This window comes from Brachypodium distachyon, chromosome 1 (assembly GCF_000005505.3).
Source record: "Brachypodium distachyon strain Bd21 chromosome 1, Brachypodium_distachyon_v3.0, whole genome shotgun sequence".
Taxonomy (NCBI): Eukaryota; Viridiplantae; Streptophyta; class Magnoliopsida; order Poales; family Poaceae; genus Brachypodium; species Brachypodium distachyon.
The window spans coordinates 20,407,735-20,424,677 of record NC_016131.3 but is presented as its reverse complement, the minus strand read 5'-3'; the positions used below and the strand labels follow the sequence as shown (position 1 = coordinate 20,424,677).

The window sequence follows — 16,943 nt, the reverse complement described above, 5'->3', positions numbered from 1 at the left end:
TAGGATAAAGTAGTTGCCTGCAGTGGAAAGGTCACGAGATCAACGCCATTGCTACGCTAGCCATAGGACAATAGTGAGGTAACACGTTGGTTTCGTGCGGGTCCAGTATAGAAACCTCTGCAGATGTCTAAACTATTCGAATTGCCGTGTCCGCAGTTAATGGACGGGTGAAGTTGCATCTTGGGTTATCTACCTGTGTTGTTTGACGTGATCTGTGAGTGATTGTGTTGAGTTGAGGGTCAACACTAAGTCGACATGGCCACCGAATCAAAGAGGATTCCGCTGCATAATCAGTGTCGTTGTTGAGCGGCCTTGTTAAGTTTATTCAGTAAACTCGTTTGAATGTAAAACTTGACTTAGACATAGATGCCATTCTACAAATTAACCTCAACTCTACCATAAAAGCCTCATATAGAGTCTTGGTAGGGTGTCATAACTCAGCACAACGAGTTCATACTCATGGTGGCTATTCTATAATGTGTTGATCTAGAGGGAGGAGACTACAACGGTGAGTATTATGAAGTAACTGACTCTCGCGATGGTCTCTCTCCGCTCCCTCTCCCCCACCCCCTGCCCTAACCCCGTAGCCACCAGCCCCTCGCCGGCCGTCACCCCGGCGCCGGCGACCACCCACCGAGCCCCTGCATATTCCGTCGTCCCGTCCACCATCTCCCCCATTTTCGCGATGCAGCGTTGGCTTGGGGGCTCTGAAAGCCCGCTGTCCTCCGAGGAGGGGTCGCCCATCTCCTTCGCCACGGCAGCCAGGACGTTGCTCTCCAAGGGGAAGGTGTCGGTGACTCCTACGGCCTCGTCCTCCTCCTTCGGCAGCTCGGCCTTTCGCGGCTTGCTGCCCCTCCCCTCTGGTGGTTTCATGGCGGATGCCAGGCGTGCCCCCCAGGCGCGTGCGCCCTAGGCACGCCTCCGCTCTCAGGTGGTCGCCCCGCCTCCTGCCGTCCAGGTCACTCCCGCCTCCCCGGTCTTGACCGCGTTCCCTGCTCTTGAGCCTGGGTGGGAGCCAGCGCGCCGCCCTCGCCGCCGGCGCAGGCAGGGTCCGCCTCCCCGTCTCATTCGGCCGGTCCCAGAAGATCTTCTTGGTCGCTGCTTCAATTGCCTCTCCCCCGATCATGTCGCCCGTGCCTGCACGAACACCCCCCGCTGCCTTCGCTGCAAAGCTGAGGGCCATCGGGCTGGGGATTGCAAGCGGCCGCGTAGTCCGATGGGCGTGGTCGATGCGTCGCAGCAGCGCCGACGTGTGACGCTGGCGTCCTGCCCTCCCGGCCGGTGGCCGCCGTGACGGGGTCTCGCCAGGTGGACGCTCCAGGGCGTCGTCATGCTTCGCCCCCTGCTCTGAGGTCTTCTCCCTCGACGGCCTTGGCTGCGATCGTCCCCTTCGTCTCCGGTGCGTCGCGGGGCCTCAATGTCAGGCACTGCTCCAATCCGCCCCCCGCCCCGCGTCCTGAGTGTGCTTCCCCCGTCCCCCGTCGGCTCCTGTGGATGCGCCGCCCCGCGCCTTCCGTTATGTCCCGCGTACTGCGGCCATTGAGGCGGCGGAATCGCGGCTGGGGAACACTCTCACAGCCATCGTGGTCGGCTCCCGGACGCCGGTCTCCCACCTCCAAGTGCTGGAGCTTCTGGAGCAGCACTTCGAGCTCTCCTCGCCTGATGTTGAGGTCGCGGAGTTTGCGCCGGAAGATTTCTTGTTGCAGTTCGAGTCTTCCGCCGTTCGGGATCATCTCCTGCATGCTGGCCCCCTCCGTGCTCCTTCCTTCTCCCTGAACCTGCGTCGTTGGACCAGGCAGGCCCATGGTCGGCTCGTGCCTTGCTTGTTCTCTGTCACCTTGGATGTCTATGGTCTCCCCCCCCATGGCACCGACGTTGCCTCGGTCACGATCCTTCTGGCACCCGGCTGCTGCATCGAGCGCGTCTCGCCAGAGACCGCCGATCGTTCATGCCCCTCGTGTTACCGGGTGGTCGCGCACACCCATGCCCCCTACGCGATTGAGCTGGAGCTGGTCATGACCATCCCTAAGCCCGTGGTCGCGTCTGACACGGTCTCGGAGGCGGCGGTGTCTAATCTGCCCATGATTGAGTACGATCTTGGACGGTTCCACTTTGGATTCAAATCCATGTGTGGTCTCTGATGCTAGCTCTGTGGCTTCCTGTCGGGTTGTGGAGTCCCCACGGTCTGTCGAGGTGACGTGCCATTCCCCTATTTGTGGCTTTTTCGCTTTCGAGGACAGATCGGCCTCCCGCCCTGCGACCACCCCTTCTCTGACCGGTGCTGCCCCCCTTCTGGAAAGCAGACCCCATCCTTCGTCGGCTTCTGCGGACCCGTTGGACCGGTCCTCTGTGGTGGATGCTTCGGTCATGGACAGTCTGATCCCGTCCTTGGTTGGTCGGTTGCTGGATGCGGGCATCTCCCCCAATCCTATCTACCGACAACTGAGTGCTCAAGCTAAGTGGGTTGTCTCCTCTGGGCTTCCCTCCCTGGGCCTCCCTACCTCTGGGCCGGCCTGCTCTTTGAGCCCCGGCGCTTCACACGACGCTGGGCTGGCCCCCGCTTGCCTTGAGCCCGGGCCTGCTGCTTGGTGGGCTTCGGAGCCTGTGGATTCCCCCCTGCCTGTGGCTGGGCCTGTTCTAGGAGTCCCCTCCGGCCTGCGGACGTCGCTCTCCCCCCCCCCCCCGGCCGAGCCTTCGTTGCCCGATGCCTGCACTTCCGTCGCCACGTCTTCGCCGCCCACCTCCGTTCGCCCCCCTGCTGTCGAGCCCGCCCCCCCCCCCCCCGCGCAGGACTGCCCGGCGGCTCCCTGCGAGGCCGCCCTTGCGCCTCCCATGGCCATCCCAGCGTCGCCTCGCCCGGTCGTCGTTTACCAGCGCCGACGTCGTGGGGTGACTGCACCTCCGGCTTCTCGTGCTGCCTTCCTCGGCGCTGCTTCGACCCCGATCTCCGATCTCCTGCCGCGACCTGCTGTCTCTGCACGACGGCGCCAAGCCCCGGCGCTGCCTCGCCGCAGTTCGCGGGTCACTGCGCGCGGCGGTGGCCGACCTGGTGATTCCGTGAAGAGCTGTGTTCGGGTCCTCATGCGGAAGCTTGGCTCCGGGGATCCGGCCCCTGACGCTGTTCCTGACCTGGCGGCTTATGAGGCCGCCTTCGACCAACCCCTCTCCCCCGCGCAGGTGTCCGCTCTTGGCCAGCTTTTTGGTCTGTCACCGCCTGCTGACCTCGATGGCTCGTGGGAGCTGCTCTAGGCTGCGTTTTGCAGCTTCTGGTGGTTCTGGCCATGTCTCTGCCGAACCATAAATTGGTCGTCTGGAACGTCCGAGGTCTCAACACCCCGGGACGTCGCCACGGTGTGCGTGACCTTGTCCGCTCTTCCGGCACGGTTGTGGTGTGTCTTCAAGAGACAAAACTTGCTTGTATCTCCTTATTTGATGTAATGCAAACTTTGGGCAATGAATTCCGTGATTTCGTTTATCTTCCTGCTGTTGGGACTCGTGGGGGTATTTTGCTTGCGTGGGTTGCGGCGGAAGTTACCGTCTCTGGTCCCATCATCTGCGAGTTCTCGGTTTCTGCCCAAGTCTCCTTCGGCCACGACGATCCTTGGTGGTTCACTGGGGTGTATGGCCCCTCTTCCGATGTTGATGCTGATCAGGTGGCTTTCTTGGACGAGTTGCGAGACGTCCGCTATGGCTGCCTCGGGCCTTGGCTTGTTGCCGGTGATTTCAACATGATCTACCAGGCAGTGGACAAGAACAACTCCAATGTCTCCCCCGTTCCATGGGTCGCTTCCGGCGGTTCCTTAATGACGCGGAATTGGGGGAAATCCCCCTCAATGGGCGATGCTTTACCTGGTCGAACGAGAGGGAGCGACCCACCCTCGAGCGCCTTGACAGAGTCTTCTGCTCCGCTTCTTGGGCCTAGATTTTCCCTGAGAACCTTCTTTGTGGTCTCCCGACGCTCATCTCTGATCACTGCCCCCTTCTTGTTCACACCGAGCTGTTCCTCTCACAGTTCAGACGCTTTCACTTTGAGCCTTTCTGGCCGAAGCTGGACGGCTTCCTGGATGTTGTGGCGGCTGCGTGGACCACGCCCTCCTCGAGCTCCTCTCCGACGTTCATCTTGAATGACAAACTCCGGGTTGTTAGTAGACACTTGCAGTCTTGGAGTGCCAAGTTTGTCGGTGATATTCCCTCTCAGATTGATTGCGCGGTTGAGGTTATCTCCCGGCTCGAGGTCGCTCAGGAGTGTCGCCAGCTATCTCCGTTGGAGTCTTGGCTTCGCAAGAGCCTGAAGCTCAAGTATCTTGCCTTGTGCTCCCTTCAGCGGACCGTGGCCTGCCACAGGGCCAGGATCACCTGGCTTCGGGAGGGGGATGCAAACTCTAGCTACTTCCACTTCCATGCGGGTGCACATCGGCGGCGCAATTTTATCGCCCAACTCCATCATGATGGCCAATACCTGGTCGATCAGGACCGTATCGAGGAGGCGGTGACCTCCTTCTTCGAGGAGATCTTTGAGTCCCCTGAGGACAGGTCGCACTCCCTAGACTTTGCGTTTCTCCAGATTCCTTGCCACGATCTGCAGATTCTGGAGGAGCCCTTCTCTGAGGAGGAGATTTGGGCGGCCATTCGCATGATGCCTCGTGACCGTGCTCCCGGTCCTGACGGGTTCACTGGTCTCTTCTTCTCTTCGTGTTGGCCCATCATCAAGGGCGAGGTCGTTGCTCTCTTTCGCTGGCTCCATAGCGGGGGGCGTGCGGGTTTCCACGACCTTAACCGTGCGCTCCTTACCCTCATTCCCAAGAAGAACCGCCTGTCTGAAGTTCGGGACTTTCGCCCTATTAGCTTGGTCCATGGCATTGCCAAGCTTGTGGCGAAGGTGATGTCACTTCGGCTGGCGCCCCTCCTACCCTCACTGGTCTCCCCTAACCAGTGTGCGTTAATTTGTGGTTGAGCCATTCACGACGACTTTCCAGGCAGGCCACGGTCCTTTTCAAGCTGGACATCGCACGGGCCTTTGACTCCGTCTCCTGGGCCTTCCTCCTTGACCTCCTTCGGCATCTTGGTTTTGGTCGTGTATGGTGTGATATTATCTGCTTGTTGCTCTCCACCTCCAGCACGCAGATTATCATCAATGGCAACTTGGAGTCGGGAGATTGTCCATCGCAGGGGCTTGCATTAGGGCGACCCCCTATCCCCGATGCTCTTCGTCAGTGTCATGGAGGCTTTCAACAGTCTCTTTCTTGCCGCCTCTCGAGAGCTTATACTCTTACGTCTTCGTGGGATCCCCCCTAGATGTCAGGCCTCCTTCTATGCCGACGACGTGGTCGTTTTCATTAGGCCCGCGGTTGATGATTGTGCGGCCTTGCTCGATCTCTTAGAGCTCTTTGGGAATGCTTCCGGCCTTCGGACCAACATCCTCAAGAGTTCCGCCACTCCCATTTGTTGTGATCCCGATGATCTTCAGGTCGTTTCGCACTACCTCGCCTGCCCCATCCAGGAATTCCCCATCCCCTACCTTGGGGCGCCCCTCTCCATCTCCAAGCTTCGCCGGCAAGACCTTCAGCCCATCCTCGACAAGCTTGACCGCAAGTTGGCGGGGTGGCGTGCCGGGATGTTGTCTAGGGGTGGCCAGCTTGTTTTCGTCAAGTCTGTCCTTTCGGCCATCCCGGTTCATACCCTCCTGGCGATTGACACGCCCAAGTGGTTTGGCGAGGCCATTAATAAGAAGCAACGGAGCTTCTTTTGGAAGGGTCGAACGGACACTCAGAGGGGTCACTCTGCTGTGGCTTGGGCCAAGGTCTGCCTTCCGATCCGTCTTGGTGGTTTGGGGGTGCGTGATGCCAACCTGGTGAGCACGGCCCTCTAGCTCCGTTGGCCGTGGCTTCAGCGTTCGGAGGCCTCTAAACCTTGGGCCTCTTTCCGCACCCGGTTCAGTAAGCATGTCCTCGCCCTCTTTCGCAAGGCTTGCATCTCTGTGATTGGTGATGGTCGCTCCACCTTCTTTTGGTCGGACCGCTGGCTTGATGGTAATTCGATTGAATCCTTGGCCTCGGTCGTGTTCTCGGCCGTCTCAAGTCGGACCGCCCGCGACGCACCGTGGCAGCCGACCTCCTTGATTATTCTTGGATTCAGGACGTCACCGGTCCCCTGAACTCCCAAGGTCTAGTCGAGTTCCTTCACCTTGTTGACTCCCTGGCCCCTGTGACGCTCACTCCTAGCCAAGCGGATGTGCTTCGGTGGACTTGGTCGACTTCCGGAGTTTACTCCGCGAAGTCTGCGTTCCTCCACTTTTTCGAGGGCTGCCCAACTTCCCCGACTTGGTCCCAGTTCTGGCGGTGCTGGGCTCCCTTAAAATGTCGGATTTGGGTTTGGCTTGCCTGCGCCGATCGTTGCTAGACGACGGATGAGCGCCGGAATCTCCCCTCCAATACGACTTGCCCTTTGTGCGACCAGGCGTCGAAGACCATGGCTCACCTCCTCCTGTCGTGCCCTTTCACTAGGTCGGTCCTTCACGAGGTTCTGTCCAAGGTCGGAGCTCTTTGCTGTCTACCGCTGATGAGAGTCTCTCAGATTGGCTGGCTGTTGGGGCCCGGCATCTCCGCGGGAAGACGAAGGCTATGCGGTCGCTCATCAATCTCTCCCTTTGGTGCATTTGGAAGCTGCGGAATGCGTGCATCTTTGAGGGTGTTAGACCGGTAGGGGCTCGGCTTGCCGAGGACATTCTTGTCGAGGCAGACTTGTGGCGTGCCGCTAGCGCAGGGGCACTAGATCACCTCCCCCTACACGCGCACCCCCCGGACTTAGTTTCGGTTTCCGCTAGGCTCCGTTGGGTCCCGATTTTTGTTGCCTCGGTGTACTTGCGCTTCTTGCGCTTTCTTCTCAATGAAAATGACACGCTGCTTGGCGTGTTCGAGAAAAAAAAACAGTGAGTATTATGAGGAGGAATAGAGACGATGTCGCTGGATTTACTTTGACATTTTTTTTGGATTGGCACCACACTATTATTTTTCCGCTATTATTTGTCGTACATCGATACATTTATATTTGAGTATTGTGTTCAGGTGATGTAATAAAGTACGAGGTTAAGTGCTACCTTTATGATTAATCTCGTGATTATTCACAATAGATCGAATATAAATGAACCAAAGTCACAGAAATGACAGCGGAAATAAATCATGTCGTGCCAACTCCGCAAGCAAAATTTCAAAGAGCTGAGGTTAATTTTCACGAAATGGCATCTATGTCTAAGCAAAAATATACATTAATTTGGGAAGACAATTCTCAACATTACTAATGACGCTCAACAACATAACGGTTATGGAACGGAAACCTCTTTGGTTTGGCGGCCATGTTGACTAGTGTCGACCCTCAACACAATCAGGCACACATCACGGCAAATAACCCATGTAGATTACCCAAGATGCAACTTCACACATGCATTAACCGCAGACACAGCTATTCGAATAGTTTTAGACACTTTCATTGGACCTACACGAAACCAATGTGTTACCCACCTCTGTACTATGGTGTTGATTAGTGACCTTTGTTTTCAGAAAGAATTATGTGACCTTTGCACTGCCGGCAACTAGCTTTGTCTTGATCTGCTAAGGTTTCCTAGTCGGAGCTGTGATTGCACCTTCTAGCGGCTTCTAGCGGCTGGGAGGGGCGTTGTGCGGCGGCATGACGATTTGGGTGCAGCCTGCGGTGGACGGGCTGGATGACGAGTGCGAAGGGAACACAGATGGAAGTATAACAAGAGAGCAGGTAAGCTCCGTCCTACATTAGTGTCAAACCATTGTTCTGCGAGGTCCAACTTAATTAGTTGCTGAATATGATTAGAACCCAAGGTTTCAAACTAACATATCATTAGTTAAGGACTATCTGATCTACGGGGAAATATCCAGTGAAATCCTCCATCTGATGAACCGTTGGATCAGGAATGGGCGGCTCAGATCAGAGGTCGGAACCAACAACTTAAACACACTTTTAAACGAAACCCCTACCTTTTCCAGGTAAGGATTGGGCAACTGGAAAACAATTCCTCTTCTGATCGATCGTGAGATCCCCATGGAGCCTCGTCAACCTCCAATCGCCGGCGCTGGACCTCCGCCGCACGTCTTCCCTACCTCGCCGACGCCACTCATGACGTTGCGCCCTCTTCCTCGCCCTCCATCAGCCCCGTCCAGGAACACGCGTCCTCGCCCATGATTCCCAGCCCTCTGCCATCCATGTTTGGGTGCTCTAGGCCTTCGCCGGACACCAACGGGAGCGCTTGCCGGACGCCAGCCGTCATCCCCCGCCCTCCGCTGTCCACGTGCGGGAGCACCGGTCCTCCTCCGGCCACCTATGGGAGCGCTCGCCGGACGTCTGCAATTACAACAAAAAATTCCTGTATATTTACATTCATTCTAGTCACATTGATTCGGCTAAACCAATCTGCAATTACAAATTTGTACATCTATTCCGTGTACACAGCAGAGCATCTAAGACGTGATTCATGTACAAAACAACATCACAAAATTTGCCATTACTGCAAAACAACAGCTCTAGCTTGAGCAAACACAGTTTCAGAAGGTTCAGCAAACAGCAGACAACAGGTTCAGTAGCTTCGTCGTCGCCTGGGTCAGCGCTGCGAGGGGCCATCACCGTGGCCGTTCGGTCTCTGGGACCAGCGCCGCCGCATGGAAAGAAATCCACCGGGATGCCATGCCATGGGGCTCCGCCGCATCTGCTATCTCTCCCTCGCATGGTGCGGCGCTGGGTCGACACATCGTGTAGGTAGTCACCGTGGCAAGATCTGCACCGCCGCCTCCGTCGTCACATGGTGCAGCACCGCCGTCACAGCCAGTTCAGAGCCGCCGACGCTGCCATCACGAGTAGTTAGCACCGCCGACGCCGCCATCACGAGTAGTTAGCGCCGCCGACGCCAGCGCTTGGGGTTAGCGCCCTCGCCACTAGCGCGTGGGGTGCGGTCGCTTCGTGGCGCCACCGTGCGGTCGGCCTCTGGTCTTCGTCGCTCGGGGAACGGCGTCGCCGTCCGTCAATGTCGTCTCCAGGTCGCCTGCGCCACCGGTGGGAATCGAACAGGAATAACTCCCATGGGGATTTCTTTCACCTAGGTATTGTAAGGGCGGCAAAGGCAGGGGGTTTTGTATAAAAGTGCGTTTAAGTTGCTGGCCCAAATGCCACCTCCGATCTGAGCCGCTCATTCTCAATCCAACGACTCGAGACGATAGTTTTCAGGTTTTCATCAGATGGAGGCTTTCACTAGATATTAGTTAAGTACAGAGTACTGCTATAAGTGGCTTATCGTAGACGGCTCATTGCTGGCGGATTAACCGGCTCTTTCTGCCATGCAAGATATCAATGATTTAGGTCCATGGTTATTTGCATGTACTGAAACTGAGGTTGATTTGCAGAACCAAGCAAACGTTGAGCAGGTAATTAACTGGCCGGACAGGTACATGTCTAGTGTCTTCCTCCCGGAGGAAGAGTACAGAATCAGATCTGATTCCACGGAAACTGCCAAATAAAAGACCTGATTACACAGAAGAAATGTCTACATGTCTAAACAAAAGCTAACGCGCAGAAGGGAAAAACTTGGTTGAACATCTGAACATGCAGCCCATGCAAGGAGCCATGCACATTGCGGCCAACTTGCACCAACTGGCAACACCGATCTCAGATTTGGATGAAAAGAGAGACAAAAACAACGTACATGGCGTCCAGATTTGGATCGACTATAGCTTCCAGCTCACGCAAATGTGCACTCTAACAGTCGATCGTAGGTAAGATCGGATCGTTGGCTCCCCAGCTAGCTATGCATGCACATGGTCCCTCCCAAGCCGGCCGATGCAGACAAAAACAACTATGCCTGAACAGAACAGTTGAACTTTTATGCTACTTGCAGAGTTAAACTAGCCAGTAGCCAGCTGAGTGAATGGCCTTGCTTGACCAAGCGAAACTACCTACCGATGGAATATGCCTGACACGGCGCAGAGGAATGCAGCCAGATCCACCGCGCACTTCCCACGACGGTGCATCTTCCCGTGCATCCCGGCGAGCACATGGTCGCATCATCCTCTCTTCCACGTTTTCTACATGGATGGCTTGTTTAGTCCGGAGTCCAGACTATGGAGTCTGGACACAGGTGACGATCGCCCACAGATCTAGCTAGATGGATCCCTTCCTGACTGCCTCTGTTCGTAGTCCCAACGATAGGGTGCCGATTCCAGGCCGTTGTGCCTCGGGATTCCTCCGATCCTCAGTGCTACTACTTCCTATATAAGCGCTGGGCCTCACTTGCTCACTTCGTGCACCACTGGCCGGCGCCGCTGACTTAAGTTAGCTTCCCCTTCCTTCATCTGGTCTGGTTCATATTAGCTGGGATCGGCCTGAGGCTTAGGAGCTAGATCGATCATGGCGTCGGCCACCAGTAATGGTGGGACGACGGGCAATGCCGGGCTGGCTGACCCGCTGCTGGTGAGCCGCGATCATGGCAGCACCAAGAAGCAGGTCGGTCCCAAGGGCAAGTACTGGGAGGCTGCTGACAAGGTGGAGCGCCGGGCGGCCAAGGAGAGCGGCGGCGAGGATGGCCGGCAGCTGCTGTTCCGGACGTACAAGGTCAAGGGCACCCTCTTGCACCCGTACAGGTACGCGTGACAATACAATATTCCAATCCAAGCATGTTTATACTCACTTTGGAAATATGCTTTTCTTCTCCGATCGATGCTGCTGAAAGTATCTACTGAAGTACTGATGATGTACTTTACACTTAAAGTATATGCTTGCTGGATCCTACTGGGTTAACTGAATTCTACTCTCAAGTCCCAAATGCATGCTCCTAACAAATTTTTAATGCTGATTACATTCATCGAGGAATACATCCTTTTTTGCCATGCTTTGGTCACAAGGGCAATACACATTTACTCATGCATAAATGACACATATTTATTTTCTACTGACACATATTTTCTACTCATGCAGGATGCTGATCTTCATACGCTTAATTGCCGTCCTTCTATTCTTTGTATGGCGCATCAGGCACAACAAATCTGACATCATGTGGTTTTGGACAATGTCTGTCGTTGGGGATGTCTGGTTCGGCTTCTCATGGCTGCTCAACCAGCTCCCAAAGTTCAACCCCATTAAAACCATACCTGATCTTGTCGCCCTAAGGCAACAATACGATCTCCCAGATGGGACATCTAGACTCCCTGGCATCGATGTCTTTGTCACCACTGCTGACCCAATTGATGAGCCAATACTATACACCATGAATTGTGTCCTCTCTATCCTAGCTTCTGACTACCCAATTGATAGGTGTGCCTGCTATCTCTCAGATGATAGTGGAGCATTAATCCTATACGAGGCATTGGTTGAGACCGCAAAATTTGCTACTTTGTGGGCTCCCTTTTGCCGGAAGCATTGTATCGAGCCAAGAGCCCCAGAAAGTTACTTTGAACAAGAGGCACCGTTGTACAGTGGAAGAGAACCAGAGGAGTTCAAGAATGATCATAGGATTGTACATAGGGAGTATGATGAGTTCAAGGAGCGCTTAGACTCACTATCTAGTGCTATTGCCAAGCGCTCCGATGTTTACAACAGCATGAAGACCGAAGAAAAAGATGTAAAGGCGACTTGGATGGCAAATGGGACACAGTGGCCAGGTGCTTGGATTGACACAACAGAAAATCATAGGAAAGGAAACCATGCCGGGATTGTTAAGGTACAAAATTTCATCATATTGGTTAATTGTTCACTGATATTTTAATGAGTAGGAAATGACCATACTTCAGTAACCCAAACTTGTTCCTAAGATTTGCGACTCATGCATATGTTTTGATTACTGAAACAGGTTGTTTTGGATCATCCAATCCGTGGGCATAATCTTGGCTCACAAGCAAGCATTCACAATGACCTCAACTTCACCAACATTGATGTGCGCATCCCAATGCTCGTGTATGTCTCTCGTGGAAAGAACCCAAGCTACGACCACAATAAAAAGGCGGGTGCCTTGAATGCGCAATTGCGTGTATCTGCGCTACTCTCCAATGCACAATTCATCATCAACTTTGACTGCGACCACTACATCAATAATTCTCAAGCCCTGCGTGCAGCTGTCTGCTTTATGCTAGATCAAAGGGAAGGTGATAATACTGCCTTCGTTCAGTTCCCTCAACGTTTTGATAATGTTGATCCATCAGATCGATACGGCAACCACAATCGTGTCTTCTTTGATGGTACAATGCTCGCCCTCAATGGCCTCCAAGGGCCCTCTTACCTCGGCACTGGTTGCATGTTCCGCCGCATAGCGCTCTACGGCATTGACCCTCCTCAATGGAGACAGGCCAACATCGCAATTGAAGGTACCAGGTTTGGTAGCTCCATACCCTTCCTAGATTCCGTGTCAAAAGCCATAAACCAAGAACGGTCTACCATACCACCACCACTCAGTGACCAGTTTGTCGCTGAGATGGAGAAGGTCGCGTCAGCTTCACACGATAAGCAAACCGGGTGGGGCAAGGGTGTTGGGTACATATATGACATAGCCACAGAAGATATAGTGACCGGATTCCGCATCCACGGGCAAGGTTGGCGTTCCATGTATTGTACAATGGAGCGTGACGCCTTCTGTGGTATTGCACCCATCAACCTAACCGAGCGCCTCCACCAAATTGTGCGTTGGTCTGGTGGATCTTTAGAGATGTTCTTCTCCCGCAATAACCCACTCATTGGCGGCCATAGGATTCACACCCTTCAACGAGTCTCATACCTCAACATGACAGTCTACCCAGTCACATCACTATTTATCCTACTCTATGCTCTTAGCCCTGTGATGTGGCTTATTCCTGACGAACTATACATTCAAAGGCCATTCACCAGATATGTTGTTTACCTTCTCGTGATCATTTTGATGATCCATATAATTGGATGGCTCGAGATAAAATGGGCGGGGGTCACATGGTTGGATTATTGGAGGAATGAACAATTCTTCATGATTGGCTCGACAAGTGCATATCCCACAGCCGTGCTGCACATGGTGGTCAATCTCCTTACAAAGAAGGGTATACACTTCAGAGTGACTTCAAAGCAAACAGCTGCTGACACCAATGACAAGTTTGCTGACTTGTATGACATGCGATGGGTGCCAATGTTAATCCCGACATTGGTAGTTTTGGTTGCTAATGTTGGTGCCATTGGTGTCGCCATGGGTAAAACAATAGTGTATATGGGAGTATGGACAACAGCACAGAAGACACATGCTGCAATGGGTCTGCTATTCAATGTGTGGATTATGGTGCTCCTTTATCCGTTTGCATTGGCGATCATGGGACGGTGGGCAAAGAGACCGGTCATCCTAGTTGTCTTGTTACCGGTTGCCTTTGTAATAGTTGGCCTTGTATATGTTGCTGTTCATATCTTATTTGCTAGTTTTGTTCCAATCTAGCTAGGGGGTATAGTAAAAACCATTACATGTTTAGCTTCTGTAGTAAGTTAGGAACCAACTACGGTCCTTGTATCAAATAAAACAATGTATTCTATTTACTTGATGATAATAGAGAATGTTTATAAAGTTGGGTTTTGTTCCTTGGAGTAGATTTAATTCGCTATCTCAATGACTTCGAACACTCCTTTCATCCAGTAAAAACCTAAATAAACTGAGGGTCAACTGGTGGAGATATCATGCGCAATCCTTTGACCTACACAAATGTAAAGGGCATTTGTACCATCTGTTGTATTAACTACTCTGACTGCCAAGAAGCTGGAAAAGGTCAGCAGTTGGCCGGTGTCTATGCGAGCTTCACAACCGAAACTATGAGGGTTCAGGCAAGCACTATAGAATAAAAGAACAAACACCGGCCAGGATATCTAACACCAGGGATCTGGTCATCAGGAATAGGACGCACCTCCCACCTCACTAGCATTTGACCGAACAATTGAGGGGCACTTAGGGAATGAGGAGAATTCTATCGCTAAGACGCAAACAGAGCACTAGTCTGACCAAACAACTTGAGATGCAGCGCAAAACTGGAAAAGGAAGCTTACGCGTGGCGATGGGAGACGAGGGAGACAGGGAAGTGCACGGCGGCGACGAGGTTGCCGGAGACGGACGCAGCAATCGCCTCACCTTTTTTTTTACTCCGTACTGTATTTTGACGCAGCCAGAATCACTTCATGTGTCGGTTGCAAAATAGGTCCAACCGTCCAAAGATAATATGAAAGGCTGGGTGATTTAATAGTGGGAGGCCCAAGTAGTATTAGTGGATTAGATAAGCTCAAATGTCGGTGATTTTTTAAGAGAAAAATTACCAGTGACATAGAAACAAACACCTAGCTCACCACACTATTTGCTTTCCAACCATGCAGCGTATGTGAGAGGAAGCTCCTGGTGTTGAAATTTGAAGTTGGTTGGTAAAGCTCTAACTTTTACTCGCTCTTCGCAGTAGGTGCAGTGGCTCCGTTATTTTTCCATGGAACAAGAGACTCAGGAGAGTCACATTCGGCTCTGCCTGGTGCGCAGTTAGCATCTATCACAAGACGATGGGCGCGGTGAAGAGAGTTAGATGTTCAGACTACAATTTGCTTTGCTTGATCCAGCTGGCCATATAGATATATAGGAATATCATCTTGGCCAATAATATTAGTATATTATTCGTTGATGCCCTTCTCAGCTGGGGTCAAATTCTGCATCTGACACGTAGAAGAGACAACTGGCTAACTGAGGTGAGGCGTCAGATTTCTGGTGCATTTTGCTTGTTTCTGACAGTTGTGAGTTGTGCCGGAGAAGAAGGGCACGAAGTAAGGTTGAAGAAAAAGTGCAACCACACGAGAGACGTTCTGCCAGCAAAGAGGTGCAAATGATCGAGACATTTCGTCAGGTCGACCATTCATTAGCTGAACGCAACTGATCGCTGAAATGTATATACAGCACCTCCTCCGAAGCGAAGTTTCAACTGCCATACGGGCCGGGGAAACGGGGGTTACATTATCGTTTTCATTCGAACCCTTCTGAAAAAATAAGCGAATTTTCATCCAATTTTGGACAAAACTCAGATACTATAAAATAAAATAAATCCTCCATTCTAAAATATAAGGTGTATTTTTTTTTTTGACCGAACCTTTGACCAACGGTTAGTCCATTAGTATACTATTTTTTAACAAAATTGATATCATTGTATTCGTAATTTCTTATTGGTTATGATTTGTTTCGCATAAGTTCTAACTTGATGGAGTAAATATTGATCGAAGTTTTTTCAGTCGGAAGACAGTCTACTTCTCCTGTAGATATCATTTACAATTCGATCTCTAAAAATCACAGCTTTCAGTCAACATGATTATTTTTAAGATCCTGAGAGAGTTTCAACCCAGCATCAAGGGTTGCAACCGAAAATAAAATCAGTCTTACCCCCCAAAGTCAGAGCTTTCAAACAAAAGAAATAACATGTTTCAACTTCAGCAGCTGCAACTTTCATCCCCAAAAATAAATCACAGCTTTCGACATCACCAATTGTACCTTCCAACCTCCAACCCGCTAATTATAAGCGCAACATCCACCAGGGAAAGCGTCCGGCGTGGGCAGAAAGGAAATTTCAACATGATTACTCATTTCATTCCTTAATATAACTCATATGGATTTGTTCGCTTCAACCAAGCTCGTTTCTAACACCTGGCCATTCTCATTGGTTTAGGAGTAAATGAGTGTAAGTGATTATTGGCCAAGAGCAGGAGCCAATGAGCTATATAAGGGAAAAGGTTGAAAAAATATATATGAGTAATATGAGGGAATAGAGGGAGTAGTTCTAAATGGAGAGAGAAGAGAAATCGGTTAACGAAGAGCGAAGGAACAAAGGATGGAGAACAAACGGAGAGGGGTACAGGGTCCTCATAGGGCAAATGAATATTAATATTAGAGCATCTCTAGCAGCTTTTTAAGACCTGTTTTCATTTCTAAAAATGTTGCTATCTTATTTAATATTAATATAGTGTTTCAACGGTTCTGTGTATGGTTCCTAATCCTTAAACTGTAATAATAGAATATCTTATTTTTCTCCTTCTCTCCACTCGAAATATGGAACCACCACCTCGTCCCTCATTATTTTTGCTTACATGCTGAAAGGGCCAACCGCCCCGGGCCCCATGATTTATTTATTTATTTGAAAAGGAGGGCACACCTGAGTGCCTCGACATCCGTTGATGCTCAAAACCGCATTTATTGAAAAACTGGAAGCATCAAATATCCTATAAGTAGTTGAAAAGTTTTTTATTAAAAAAATATCACTACTCCTATAATTCCTTTCAGAATAAGCGATTTCGGTTTCATCAAACCCGGTAACCCATTTTCCAATCCCATTAATTAGAAGCACTACGTCATGGCGTGGATATAATAATCTGCTAGTTCTTTTTTTTTTGCGACGAATAATCTGCTGATTCTGGCGCATACCTGGACAACACTATATGTTCTCCGGCCGGTACCTTTCGGTCCAGCTGGTTGCAGCCATATCTTCACTTAAGCGTACACGTGAAGAGACGTCACTCCAGTTTTAGACGGTTTAGACGGATTAAAAGAGTACTCCCTCTGCTTCTAAATACTTGTCATGATTTTAATGCAAAACCACAACAGCTATTTAAAAACGGAGGAAGGAGTACGTACGGAGTACTTGTATATACATCTGGCAGGACCTTCGGCCTGTTGTATATTCGATTGGTCAGATCCAACACGATCCGCGCCTTGGTGGACTGTGAACAAAACTACACTACCGTACGTGCGGCGGCTGGCCAGTTTGCAGTATTTGACCATGCATGCAGATCGTCTCAGCTGATGGTTTAATAAAGTCAATAAAGTTTAAACCCGCGATCTCTTGTTATTAGCTTATACCACGTGCACTAGCTACCGCGGTTTGCCTGCCCACAAGCCTATATAATCCCCACTATAGTCT

General features: G+C 51.6%; 1 protein-coding gene across 1 annotated transcript; it reads left to right on the top strand.

Moving 5' to 3' along the window:
• Positions 1 to 9,996: 9,996 nt before the first annotated feature.
• LOC100823740 (probable mixed-linked glucan synthase 3) lies at positions 9,997 to 13,589 on the top strand. Its single transcript, XM_003562892.4, has 3 exons — positions 9,997 to 10,655; positions 10,990 to 11,731; positions 11,861 to 13,589. Exons 1-3 carry the CDS (start codon positions 10,423 to 10,425, stop codon positions 13,451 to 13,453), a joined length of 2,568 nt encoding a protein of 855 aa, XP_003562940.1. The 5' UTR covers positions 9,997 to 10,422; the 3' UTR covers positions 13,454 to 13,589.
• The last annotated feature ends 3,354 nt before the right edge of the window (positions 13,590 to 16,943 follow it).

Coding starts and splice junctions, on each gene's coding strand:
- LOC100823740 (XM_003562892.4), top strand. CDS start 10,423: ATGGCGTCGGCCACCAGTAATGGTGGGACGACGGGCAATGCCGGGCTG. Junction 10,656..10,989: donor ACCCTCTTGCACCCGTACAG/GTACGCGTGACA, acceptor CTACTCATGCAG/GATGCTGATCTTCATACGCT. Junction 11,732..11,860: donor ACCATGCCGGGATTGTTAAG/GTACAAAATTTC, acceptor TTACTGAAACAG/GTTGTTTTGGATCATCCAAT.